Source organism: Zonotrichia albicollis, chromosome 3 (assembly GCF_047830755.1).
Source record: "Zonotrichia albicollis isolate bZonAlb1 chromosome 3, bZonAlb1.hap1, whole genome shotgun sequence".
Lineage (NCBI taxonomy): Eukaryota > Metazoa > Chordata > Aves > Passeriformes > Passerellidae > Zonotrichia > Zonotrichia albicollis.
Window position 1 is genome coordinate 7,812,110 of NC_133821.1, and position 14,217 is coordinate 7,826,326.

General features: G+C 42.4%; 1 protein-coding gene across 1 annotated transcript in view; it reads left to right on the forward strand.

The window, feature by feature from the left end:
• The first annotated feature begins 5,652 nt into the window (after nucleotides 1-5,652).
• The window catches only part of PREP (prolyl endopeptidase), a 90,589-nt gene continuing 82,024 nt past the window's right edge, over nucleotides 5,653-14,217 (forward strand). Inside the window, exons 1-4 of the mRNA XM_074536549.1 lie at nucleotides 5,653-5,891; nucleotides 7,173-7,247; nucleotides 11,059-11,192; nucleotides 13,976-14,106. Coding sequence (XP_074392650.1) covers nucleotides 5,676-5,891; nucleotides 7,173-7,247; nucleotides 11,059-11,192; nucleotides 13,976-14,106 — 556 coding nt within the window. The 5' untranslated portion in view covers nucleotides 5,653-5,675. The remainder of the gene's footprint in view (nucleotides 5,892-7,172; nucleotides 7,248-11,058; nucleotides 11,193-13,975; nucleotides 14,107-14,217) is intronic.

Genomic DNA, 14,217 nt, shown 5'->3' on the forward strand with positions numbered 1-14,217 from the left:
CTGAAGTATTGAGAGGTTCTTCTCAAAGGCATGTGCAAGTCCCTCTTGGAAGCACATTTCTGGTGCTCTGACTCCAAAGTTTATTCTTTCTGCAGGGATCTATAGTTTCTATATTTTTATAACCCAAACCAAATGTTTTCTGAGGCATAACAGAAATTTTTATTTCTAAGTAATTTGAACACATACATTCAAAGCATATTAAACATGGGTAGATGATGACTGCAGAAGATATTTCTAGATGTGGAGTCTTTTAAAAAGAGCTAAAACTGTTTTCCTTTCCAAGAAAAATATATCTGATTCCCTATGTTTAGTGTATTTCAAATTCTGTCATCATGTCATAATCTGTTAACAGGAAGCTGCCTACTGGTTTGCTCACTGCCAAGATTAGGGATGACATTCCTACACTCTTGAAGTCAGTGACAGAACTTCCTTTGACTTCAATAGGCAGAAGATCTCATCCAAAGCAAGAAAATTTTTATCCTTACATTTTCAGAATGGAAAAGAATGAAAAGCCTTATTCCAATTCATATTTATCTCTATTTTCAGATACTGCCACGTAAGAATTATTTACACTGTCATCCTTTTTTATATAAAGATTATCTTAGCTGTTTTTGACACTGAAGTCAGGAGTTAGCATATAAGGGGTTTTTTCAGCATGCAATAACAACAACAACAAAAGATACTTTGGAAAGGCAAAAGCAAACACTGAAATTTAACACTTATATTTCCATTTTACTAATATGGATTTGCTACCTTTCCACACAAAAGAATGAACTTAATTTCTTTAGACAGAAAATTGTATTTGTAAAGATAATTTTGTTTTCAGAGTGATGTTTGGTGGGAGGAGGTGGAGGAAGGGCTGATTCAAGATTCAGTGAAATAGGTCCGGGGAAAAAAGCAGACACGAAACCTTCTATACACTTTGTTGGACTTTGTGTCACACCCTAGCCCCCTGTGTAGCAATAAAACACTGTGCAGCAAGAAAAGCTCAACTCCTTCTAACTTTTCTTCTGCAAGAGCCTTCTTAAGAAGAATTTGGCAAAATACCTGAGCTATGAGTCCCGGCCAAATTGTATAAGATTAGGATTAATTTCCAGAAATGCTGAAGTAAGTATAATCTAAGTATCAGGAACACAGTGAATTGGTGCATAAGTAGGCACCAGATCTACAAACCTTGCAAACAGTGAAGGTCTCTGTGAAAACTTATTAAACAACCCAAGCACACCACATGCAGTGAGACCTGACTATTGACTGTCTACCCAAGGACACAAGGGCACAGATTTTACTATGTGATCTCTGGTTTTTGGCAAACCCTTCATGTTAAAATTTAATAATAATAATAAAGAGTCATCAGTCTTAGAATTGTGTTCATTCTTCACCTCAGGTCCCTGCACAAGGAAAAGGTGAACTTAAAACACCTTAAATTTCATCTGTCTGAAAAAGTTCCTTCACAGAAAAGTGCTTTTGGATTGGGTGTACTTATACTATGATCTCTGTGTTCACCCTTCTACAGCAGTTTAGATATGTTGGTTTAGATTGCCTACCTTATGAAATACCTTTTGATACTATTTTGATATTGCAATGCCACACTAATGCTTTGTGGGCATCACTGCATCACTGAAGTGATTTCACAGCAGTGTAAGCACATGTAAGCACACCAATGCACATACCCAGGACAAGCCAGAGGAGGATTCTGCAGTGTGACTGACTTCAATGAACCCATCCTGTCCCATGGTGTACAGAGAAGTTTGCTACAATGAAATATTGTTTTGCTTGATAGTATGTTCAAATATTGACCAGTCCTATGACAAGTTTCTGTGACTGAGATAATAAAACCATATTTTATTATGTAAGCCACTCCATAATTCAGCTCAAAACCGAGCAATCCTTTAATTACCTATAAACAATACAAAATTATCATAATTAATGTGTAAGCTAGATGAACATAATTTAGGAATCAAAGGATCACTGAAAATCAACAGGACTTAGGCTCCTGACTCAGTGCTTCCAAAATAGAAACCCATCAGGGCAGACAATTTGAGAGTCACATTCCTCCGAAACTGGAGTTATTCGTACACCTCAGCACACGCTCATCGCAGCACAAGGCTGAGGTTCTGCTGACACCTGTTGGTAAACGTCTGAACAGCAGAACCGACGTCACACAATTAAGCAAAAGAAATAAAAAACATGTATAGAAAACAGGAGTAAAGGTACAGACGTGTCTTCATTCTATAACAGAAAAGTTTCCAGTTATTGGTAAGTCATAATGCGAGTGAGGTTGGGGAAAGGGCGACAAGGAAAGGTAAAAACAAAATTTGCTGCTAGATTCTTTTGTCAGATCTTCCCTGACCAAGATGATGAGTTCACTTCCTACTGAGTCAATATACTACTTGCAATGAGTCATTGTGGAGATGCTGACTAAGCTGAAAGAGATTTGCAAATGACTGGATGATCAGCAGAATTATAATTAATATCAGCAGAGACCGGTATCTGTTTTGCAAATGATCAGAATCACGCTAACATGGGACTGTGATAAGATGACAAACACTATTGAGAGATTTTCAAACTTTTTATTTTATATATGAGAAGATAAAATCCTGCTTACTCAGCAATTTATCTTCAAAACACAGCAAAATATCAAAGATGAACTCTGTCAGTGTTAGGCCCAAGAAAAGGTAAAATTTTAGTAAAAATTTACTTTCTGCTACAATACAAACAATTGAGATAGGCTTCAAATTTTCAGTCACAGCACAGTCCTATTGTGAATAACTTAATTTTGTGTTAGCCAAACATATCAAAAAAGGCAGAAGAGTGCTACCCCTTTCATAGTAAGGATTTCTGTTATCAGACTGCACACTGAACTCTCTTTCATTTGTACAGGGCATGCATGGTGTCCAGTAAAAAAAAGATATGTTTTGTGCAGTGCTTTAGACACAATGTGAACCTGCATTAACTGCTTTCCTGATAAGAAATGATCCAACAGTGTAGATTTGCTCCTTCTGCTGTTGTTTACTTCCTTCTTCCCCCAGAAAACAAGGGAGAAATTTACAGTACAGAGATAATTCACCTGGTGCTCATCTTTGAAAGAAAATTACTGCTTGTAAAATTACAGGTCCAAAGATCTTACTGTCATGAACCGCTAGGTACTTGGGGTTTTTTGTATTTTCCCACCTTCCCACCTTCATCCTGTATCCAGGATGAACTGAAAGGTGTTGTGATGGATGATTGCTGTGCTCCTGGATGCTTGCCAGCCCATTCAGGGATTGCCCTGCCCTGCTGGAGCCGGAGGAAGTCGGGGCGCTGCCGTGTGCCCAGGCTGCCCTCTCCCGCCAGCTCAGGGAGCTCCAGCTGTGTGGAAGAAGCACAGCTGCCCAAGACTTCCACTGTAACTCAGGCTGGCTGCATTTACAGCATGAAGCTGATCTTCGGAGACGTTGTGGAAATGCCCAGGATATTGAGGTGTAGGGCTGTTCAGTCAGATATATGACAGATAACTGTGCCCAAGCTGCTAAACAGTCAGGCATTCTGGACAAACATAAATACATTCATCCTTGCTGAAAAAGACAAGGCAAACTGCAGCTCTGAATCAAATGCACAGCCTCTACTGTCTACAAAATAAATTTACAGTAAGCTGCCCAAAACTCTCCGACAAGCTGTGGACATACAGCTTTGTTTGTGTTGCACACTGGCAAGCAGAACACTTGACAGAGGTATTGAGCTAATAATTCTCCCCATGATGCAAATTTGTGGGCATATTCAATTCTGTCTGGGAAGCTTTAGACAGAAACAGCCTTGGCTTGCCAGTATCTACCTAGAGCAAGTTGCTCAGAAAATTAGCAAGCTTTTATCAGCATCAGGCATGTCAAGGCATTGCCATCAACTTCCTTGCTGGTGGCATGTTCTTGAGCCCCAGAACAAAAGGTGTAGTAGTAGTCAGCAGCTGTCCTGCTGCCTTGCAAAGGGAGGAGATTAACAAAGAAACAAGGTAAAAAGGAAAAATGACCCAAAGAGAAGGGATGAGAGAAAAGAAGCCACATAGCTGTTGTTTAGGATGTAAGCAAAGATGATGAGCACGGTTATGTCACTTAGTAACAGTGGCCATTGCAGGCCTGGCATATTTCATATGTACACAACCTGCAGTTTATACACAGGATGTTCAATTGGAGATGGTAACTCTTTTCATTAAGAGAAGGCAATCAAGACACAGGTCTGAGCTGGTAACTATAAAGGTTTGATGCCATTTCCAAAATGTTTTAGGTGATTGTCATTCCAGGTGGTTATTTTACTAACAACCATGAGCACTCTTTGGGCTTACCAGACCTTTAAAGGCCACACACAAACCTCCGTGTCTCCAGCTGGTGCCATTAACCACACATACACGAGATTACCCTGGATGAAAAGCTGCAGTGAAGTCCTCCCCAGGCTGACAGGACAGCTTGGCAAAGGCTGTGGGCAGCAGCTTCATTTGGAAGAAAATTGGTTCATCCATGCTGCCAAACTGCCTCCTGTCTCCTCCAATGTGCAGGAGGAGTACACCTGGCCTCTCTCCCTGGAGGAAAAATGTTTGCAAGTTTTCTGACACAGGAAATCCTATTGTAAAAAAAATATTTATGAATGAGCCTGAAGTCATACACTTGAAACACCTTTACTGAGTGCCCTTTCATCCAGCCTGGCTGCGCAGGCCATAGTGGAGGCTGGTGTGGGACTACACACCGTGACTCTGAAGCAAAGGTGACAAGCATCAGCCAGCCGGGCTGGTGCTCTGGAGTGCCATCTCCACTGGGACCAAGTGGCCAACTTGGCCTTCGCTTCTAGGGTGAAGGGGAGTCGCTGGAAACTTGTAGAGTTCTGTTAGATGGAAACACACTAGAGGTTCTACTCTATAGGTTTGAGTGGACCAAGCCAAGTTTAGCCTGGAGAAGAAAGGGCTCAGGGGTGACCTTATCGCTCTCTACAGCTCCCCGAAAGGAGGTTCTGTCCAGGTGAGGGTCTATCTCTTCTCCCAGGCAACCAGTGACGGAACGAGAGGACTCAGTCTTAAGCTGCACTATGGTAGGTTTAGGTTGGACATCAGGAGGAATTTCTTCACAGAAGGGGTGATTAGACATCAGAATGGGGTGCCCAGAGAGGTGGTGGAGTCACCATTTCTAAAGTGCTTAAGGAAAGACTGGATATGGCACTTACTGCCACAGTTTACTTGACAAGGTAGAGTTCTGTCACAGGTTGATGATCTCTCAGTCTTTTCCACCCTAATCGATTCTGTGATTCTATGATCTGGCTTTGAGCTGCTTGAGTCACAGAATCAGAATCAAATAATCAACCCCACCTAGGAATCAGCTCTAATTTTGGGCCAGCGCAGGGTACCTCTGCCAGCCAGACCCGAACCGCTTCTTTCCTCACTGTGTGCCAAGGCTGGGGAGCCGAGCGGGAAAAGGAGAACCTGCGATTTTATTTTTTGGCAAACGTTTACTATAAGGAGGATGAAACCCGGGTGCAGCCGGGTACCGAACCCTGCCGGAGCACCCGGAGCGGGGAGCAGAGTCCAACGGCGGCGGGGCCGCACGGGCAGGGCCGGCTCCTCAGCCGCCGCCATGCCGCCCGGCCCCGTGCCGCCCGCGCGGCGGGAGCCGGCAGGGGGCGCTGCGCGGCGCACGGCGCTGGCGGGGGGCGGCCGTATGGCGGCGGCGGCGCTGCGCCTGTGCCGCGCTGCGCGCCTGCTGCCGGCTGCTGCCGCCGCGACCCAAAACACGGCCCCAGCCCCGCGGCCGCCTCCGCGCCGCGCCTCCTCCTCCTCCTCTTCCTCCTCCGCCTCCTTTGCTTCCCGGCCCTCTCCGCCGCAGCCCGCCATGCCGGCTTTCCAGTACCCCGAGGTGTATCGCGACGAGACCGCCGTGAGTAGGGCGCTGGCTGGGACAGCACCCGGTGTGCGGCGGCCGCCGGGCCCTCCCGGGCGGGGGCACCCGGCTCGCCATTGCCGGCGGGGCCGCCTCGGGGCGGCGGTGCCGCCTCGGCTCTCGGGGCTTTGTTCGGCGGCGGCCGCGGAACGCCCGGCGTGCTCCGTGCAGAGAGCCTCGGGTTTGTCGCGCCCGCGGGCCGCGGCGGCTGCCGGGGGCTCGTTAGGGCGGGATTGGGGCCCTTGCGCCGGTGCCTCCGGGCACGTCCCGCGTGTGCGGGGCCGGGAGCCGGTGCGGGGCGGGAGGCGGGAGCGGGGCGCGGGAGCAGCAGCCCCGGGGCGCGTCCCGGAGCTTCGGTACCGGTGCGTGTCAGGGAAACCCAGGCCTCCGCCCGGGCTGCAGCAGCGTCAGCAGAGGAACAAATAGTCTATTTATATAGGATGGCACATCTGTAACATAGTCTCATCTCCCTGTGTTTCCACCGCATCTGGATACACAAGGGATTACAGTGTAAGTTTAGCTAAAATGGGATCGATTTTCTTTGCGTTCCTCAAAGCACTGTGCATTGTGCACCGCATTGTGCATTGCATTTAAACAAAATGTTTGCCGATATGAGCCAAAGCTGGAAGAAATCCCAAAATATTTACTTTCCTAGTTGACTGTAAGGCTGAACTGACAAGCCCTAGTAGCAGGTATCTAGTTTTTTATGTACTGGAGGAAGGAAGCAGGTAAATTCAACCACATGGATTAATCTTCTGTGGTTTATTTGTTTTGTTTGTTGTTTTGGGGGTGGGCATTTTATTTTTTAAATTACGATTTATATATATATATACACATTATGCACATATTGTGGGCAACAGTAGTTTGGAGGGCTAAACCAGAGACTGTTTGTTTAACCAGGAGCCATACCTTGGGTACATCCAGTAATTGGGGTTTATAATTTGGCTGGAAAACCTTAAGGGTCTTGGTTTGATTGGTGGGGTTTCTTTTTTGCTTACTAATTTATCTTGTAGAAGGAATTTATGTGCCTTTCACCATTTTTGTGGTGCTCTGTGTTTTTTTTCTGAGAACTACTCTGCTGCTGTGGTGTATCACCAAAGAGTGGTAATACTTGTAACTCACCTGGGAGCAATGTGTTGGTTCTGTGTTTGTTCCTTAGCAGTGTATGCTTTTGTGAAATTCCAAATGCCCTTCCTCATGCTGACTTATCATTCCTTGATGGATAGAATTTGCTTGTGTGCATGTCTTTTTTCAAATGACTGTTTTTTATAAATTCAGGTGTCGGATTACCATGGATGTAAAATCAGCGATCCCTACTGTTGGCTCGAAGATCCCGACAGTGAGGAGACGAAGGTAGCCCTTCTTTGCATGGGAATAGCTGTTTTCACATGCTTCTCTTTTATAGACCATATGCACTGGTACTCTGCTTCTGAAGAAGCTGCCAATACCTTTTGGAAACTTGCATAGTAAACAAAGGTGTAGTTCATGTGGTATTTCGTGGCACCAACAGCAATGCCATTATTTCTCCCTGTGTTTTAATGGAGGAAAGGTTGAATGGGGCTTTGAGCAACCTGGTTTACTGGCAAATGCCCCAGCCCATGGCATTTAACTAAAGGATCTTCAAGGTCCTTTCCTACCCAAACCATTCTATGGTTCTATGAAAGTCTGGAATACTTGATATAACTTAGATCACAGAATTTTTAAAACTAAACCCGTGCTTATCTTGTGCCAATTTTTCTTGGCCAGTTTGAATGTTCAAGGTGGTGGTGTCGTACTGAAAAGAAACATTAACGTTTTTTCCCTGTGTGTGCTTGGTTGGACCAGTCAAGGGCACCCAAGCACACAATCCAACTCCTCCAGATATGTAAGGTAACTAAACTCCCTCCTCCAGATATGTAAGGTGTATAATGTAATAAAAATGAATCCGTGGTCAGGTGGGGAAGTTCCTGTCTCACTTTGGGGAGAGTGCAGAATGTAAGTTCATGGTCTGCTGCTTTTTGGCCGTTGACTTCTAAGACAGATTGAGGAAACATCCCTGGCATAGCTGAAATGTGCTACACTGGTGAAACACTTCTGGTAATGACATAAGCCACAACTGCAACACCACACTTTCACTGTTGTCTTGGCTTTGGCTTAGTTGGACTTCCAACTTCTTGTTTGTTTCAACACTTTGTGGGAAATAAGGTCATTTTAAACTACAGCAAAGCCTTTTGCTGCTAGTTTAGTCATGTACAGTACCTCAACTCACTGACAGTGTAGGCTGTAATGCTGAGCTTGTTCCAGACATGAGGGATGGACAAGTGGTGAAAAAGCAGGGATCATGTGGGGTTGGCTTGTACTATTCTGAACATGTGTGTAATTGAATTAGGACTAGAACTGAAACTCTCAATCTACAATTAAATGGATTTGATAATAGACCAGTGTTTTGTTCATGTTTTGATTAATTTTCCAATTGCCCTTGGAAGTCACAAGAACTCTAATAAATTTTTCTTTGTAATACGTAGAAAGGTATGTGCTCTCTTGTAGGAATTCACTGAGCTAACATTGGCTGAATATATATATGAACTGTAAATGCTTTGCAGAGTAATAACAAAGACTGGTCATGTTAAAACAGTTTCTATTCTAAGGCTTTTTCATGGAAAGTATATACTGTCAGTGGAATAATTATCTGGATAGAGTGGCTTAGTAGAATGTTAAAAGGTGATACATTGTAGAAAAGCATGGTTAAAAAGAAGTTGTGGCGTTTCTTAGATGAAATTCAGTTTGACTGTTATTTTAGAATGACAGTTGGCCTACTTAATGGCCAGACACTTCAGCCTCAAGTAGACCATCTCTACTGCTAGTACAATGCTTCAAAAATTGTTCTGCTTTTCAAATTACCTTATCTTCCAAAGCAGCCATAAGAATTTACTTTACTTGGACCCTTACTCTTTCCTTTCTGCTGCTAGCAAAGTCTGCCCTGGTTCAAGGCTTATGATACATTGTCAGATGCAGATACCCACAGGTACAATAAAAATCTTTCTCTCTAGGTTCATGAAGGCATACAGTTACTGTTACACCTGAAGTTTGGTGGCATCTGTTTAGCTCAGCGTGGTGGGTGAAGTTGTTTACTGTGAGAGTTTCTGCTGACATATGTTCTTGTACTTTATCTAGAGCAATATTTCAATTATGTATTGCTTTTAAACATGAGTGTAACTTCACACTCAAAGTGTGGAAACAGAAAGTTTCCAAAGTGGACTGTATTCTTCTCCACAAAACTCTTTGAAAAATCTGTAATTCCTTGCTCCTTTTTCATGCAGCTGTGGCATTCCATTTACAAATAATCTTAAGAATCTTTGGTGCATACTGATTGGAAATGAGAAAAATATATTAAGTTCCTGTAAAAGCAAAATGAAGAGTGATACAGGTGTGAGTGTAATTAGTCTGTAAGCATGCTCTTGGGCAACAAATGCTTGTAAGGAAAAGTCTGTGTTTCTTTAAATATAACTAATGAAAGCAGATGTGGTAAGATGTGTCTATGCAGTTAAAAATGGGTAACACACAGTTCAAGTATACCCTTGCAGCAATGTTGTCATTTTGGTCATGTTATTGATGGATGAGACAAAGGTGTGTGCCAATTTCTGTTCCCTGCATGTAACTGGAAAGTGCTTTAGCTTGTCCAGTACACTAGATGGTCTTGCACATGTTTTTATAAGCCACCATTTCTCTGAAAATGTCACAGGACTGGGAGAATTTTGTTTATTTGTATAGAATCCGCAGTCCATATTTTTGTGTATGTGGTCTTTGAAATTCACATGTTTCCATTTAGAGAAACCAATTCAGATACACATAATTTTTGGGTAGATTTAATTAAGTTCTTTCACCATCTGATGGGGGAATGATTATAGCAATGCAATGTGGAGGCTGCATGACTTACCAATGGGATGTGCTGTGCACATATTAATTCTTCACCTGAAGAATTAATACACGACTAAACACTGATAGCAGCTGGTAAGTGTGTGCCAGTTACTCTCCTGTACAGTCACTGGCTTTTCTGGAGATCTGTGGAGAACAAGTTGTGCAATGTGGATTGTAGCCCTGCTGTTCCTGTGGGTCATGCAATGAAGGTGTAACTCAGAATGCATTGATCTGATTGCCTGTAACAGATTCAGGACAGGTAGAAACAACAGGCTCTTTCAAACCCTCTCCTGGAAAGGAGCCCCTTGTAAGCAAGGGATGAGTGGACAGGATTTTGTGCTGGAGGTGAGGAGCTGGAGGTCGAGGGTGCCACTGCAGCTGCCACTGCGACATTTGGCTGTGAGTTAGAGCCACACACAGTGTCCTCTCCTACCTTCATGTTAGAGGCAGAAAAGCCTGCATGTCTGCTTGTTGGCAGCTGTGGTTCACCTTAAGATGCTTAGGTATTAATTTTAGGTTAATGTACCATGCTATAAATAGGGATGATGAAACACCAACAGAGCACCAGGTTTTCCATGCATGCAACAAACAGCTGGAGTGGTAATGGTATTGATCACTGTCCATAAGTGTTTGTGATGGGAGCTGGAGTGTTCTAAAGAAAGCAGACTTCCCAAAGTTTTCAGAGATTAGTATTTTTTTCCTAAGAACTGATCTTTGAGCAGTACTTTGGGCTTATCATGAAATACTGATTGGGACTAATTCTGTGTGTTATGTTAATAATATGAACAGATGATACACATGGCATTTTGTGTCATCTTAAAGCTCTTCCCACCTCCTGAAATAATAGTGCAGTCTGTGGGCAATATTTGTCTATTGGGCAAATATGAGAGTTTTTAAAAGCATGGTGTGCTTTTGGAACTTGTTACCTTAAGTTTTGGGGATTTTTTTTGTGTATTTGTTTGGGTTTTTGTTTGCTAAGGGTTTCTTTGGTAGTTGTTTTGGGGTTTTTTAAGGGGAAAGGCAGGACTGTCTTGTCTCCTGGCTGGTTACTCCAGTGTATGCCCTTGAGAGTCATTATTCAAGATATAAATTGAGTCCTATTAAAGAATTGTGGCATAATGCAAATAAGCATGTAGGATTCTTCAGGTGTGACACTGCATAATCTATATGGGGGAAAGATGTCTGTGATGCATTGCTTCTGAAAATGTTTTCTGTAGAGAATAGGCATTTCTGCTTGAGTTTATATTTTTTGGTTGTTTTCTTTCAGGCCTTTGTGGAGGCTCAGAACAAGCTCACAGTTCCCTTTCTCGAGCAGTGTCCTGTGAGAGGGCTGTTCAAGGAACGAATGACTGAACTCTATGATTATCCTAAGTACAGCTGCCACTTCAAGAAAGGAAAAAGGTATGTGAGGAATGTCTTTGGAGGTGGTGATGAATGTGAAGCAAGTCAGAAGCAACTATTAATTAGGAAAACAAACTATATTTGTATTTATTTTTTTATAGTTGCTAAGTAAGAAAACTAAGCCAATGTTAACATGTGTGGTTGCATGATGCAGAGCAAAAAGTGCTTCACTCTCTCCAGTTCCCAATCATATTATCTTCTTCTTTTATTGTCTTTTCTTTTATAAGAAGAATTTTTGAGTTTATCAGAACTTAGACGATTTTGTAGAATAATTATTGTAAATGTAAAGCTTTGAGTAGTTCCTTTCAGAAAGGCTTGGTCACTGTCAGTATAGTTAAAGGCATGTTCTCTGAAAACAGAATAAGCTCATCATGTGTGATATTTGCTAGAACCCTGCTCTTACACTGGTCATTCGTTGAGCAGCTGGTAGGCTTTTTTTATTTAGTGATAGCCAGTGAAAAGCAGAAGGAATTCCCTTGTGAAAAGCTGTAGCTGCAGGGTATATAGGAAAAATCACTTGGAGGACTTAGAGCAACTGATGGAAAAAGATCTGTTTTCTCAGAAACAAAGAAATCCTGCTATATTCCAGTGCCTTACCTATTCATATCCCTGTTTTAAATCTGTGGCCAGGTGAAGAAATGGTGTTTCTGTGTCTTTCCCAAGATCTGGAGGCTGGCTGCAGCTGCTACTGAATTTAATGTGACTTCTTTTAGAAACATTATCAAGCTTCTAGAGAAAGGGAGTAAAGGGACTTAACTACATCTAAAGATTGTTTCAGAAGTTAATAAAGAGGTAGTGCAAACAACCAGCCACTCTTAATAATGGGAAACACAGATAATATTTTTCAATATTTTCAATTTGTTTTATCTTTGTTGAGTGGGCACCCAGGTATGTCATTCATGTGTTCACCATAATCCACAGATGATGAGAAAGAAAGGATATCTTGTTGCCTTAAGATTTCTACACAGATATTGAGGGGGATTTGTTTTAGTGATCTTTGCTGTGAGGAAGGCACTGACTGATACTACTAAAGGAGGGAAATTCTGTTCTGTGTGGGGTTTGTTGAAGGTATACGGTGGGGAGTGAGCCCAAGCTGTTGTTGGATTTAATGTGAATTTTAATTGGATGTGGCACAACATGTGAGTGTGTAGAGGTGTGAGGTTTAAGCCCAGAGGCAGTGGAGCTGTTTAGGACAGTGCTGCATCTGGGGAAGTTTGCCTTACTGAGTGAGTCAGGCAAAGCTTGTTAGTTTGTATGTGATGCTCATGCAGATGTAGCAGGTGACCAGGTGTGGTCAGTGTCTGCTCTGGGTTCTCTGACCCATTCTCCCTGTGCATGCAAACATGTCTGGGCGTTGTTACCTTCAGTGCTGTTAAGGCCTAATGTTGCAGGAGGGCTGGCAGTGATAAATGCAGTCTCTGCTAACAGATACAAATTCTTTATTTAATGCAGCTGACTGTCCTCCAGGAAGAACATTTGTGCCAAGAGCTCGATGTGCTTGTAATTCATGACACTTTACTTCAACTTTAATAGATATTATTTTAGTCTTTCTGGGGGATACTCTATTTCTTGACATGTGCTGGATTTAAATCAGAGCAGTTCAAATATAATAGATAATCCCTATGTTGTGGTGTTTGAGGTGATCAAGAGGTCTCTACCAATTTAAATAACAGTCAGTAAGGTGTGGGGAAAGGAACTATTCTATTTGAAGAATTTTCTGAACTGCTCATGACACTTAAAAATCCTTAAATTTAACCACTCTGGTTTTCTGATGAAGGATAGCTGCTGAAGGGCAGTGTCTGAGGAGTTGTTCTGTGGAGTCTGCAGAAGGGAAAGGTGCCCAGGGAGGTGCTGTGTCTGTCTCATTGCTGGACCTTTGCTTCCCAGCTTGTTGCCCAGCATTGCAGAAATGGAATTATCAAGAAAATGGCTGATCAAATAGAAAATTACTTTTCTTTTTCTTCTATTTATTTGAATCTTTCAGTTTTGCACTTGCTGAACATTACTGTTATTACTTGAACGTATTACTAGCTGATATTGTTAACCAAGCCTTGTGAGTATATTTTCCTCTTCTGGCTTTACCAAGTTCCCATGTTTGTACCCAAGTACTTGTCAGCCTTAGGGAATAGATGAACTTATATTTAGATTTGAATGTTGCTCTGTAAATTCTCCTGTTCCCCCAGGCAAAGCTGCTGCCTGTTTTTTTAAGATATGTGTTTGTATAGTAAAGTACAGTGAAGATGGGTGTTAATTTCTGTGAGCTCTGTGGTGTCTTAGGATGTGTCTTAGGATGATGAAGAGTATCACTCACTAAAGACAGCTCTGTCATTGTCTGTTCCTACAACTTTTTGAAACACACATTTGTAAGGACATTGAAACAGTTTTGGTTCTATTTGATTTGAGCATGTCTGTCACCTAGCATGGATTGAGAGCAGCTGTATGAATGACAAAGCTGAGAACATAAGGGATGGGAACCTGTGCCAGTGCTTGTAACAGAGAAATGCTGCAGCTGCCAGAGTTGTTTAACATAGACAGTTATGTGGAGTTTATAGTATACTTAGAATTCTTTGAAATGCACTGTGGCAATGCAACTTTTATTTTTAAATGATATTTTGAATCCATCCTAGCCATGACTCCTACTCTGCTGTGAAACTTGTGTTTCCCTAACCTGTTCATCTGTCTTTTATTCACTTCATGACAACTTTATACAAGTTTTTTTGTGCTTGCCTAACTGAAGATCAGAGTTCTTCCTACTTAATTTTTCCCTCTTGTGTTCTTTTTAGGTATTTTCACTTCTACAATACCGGGCTCCAGAATCAGCGAGTTTTATATGTACAAGATTCCTTGGATGCTGATGCCAAAGTTTTTCTTGATCCAAATAAGCTTTCTGATGATGGCACAGTGGCCTTACGAGGTTAGTGAGACAGCAGTTCCTGCTGAGTAAGACTCAGTCTTCAGCAGAAGCTGGAAATTTAATCTAAGTAATTACAATAGCCCTATGTGGATTTGTACGGTGTGTCAGAAG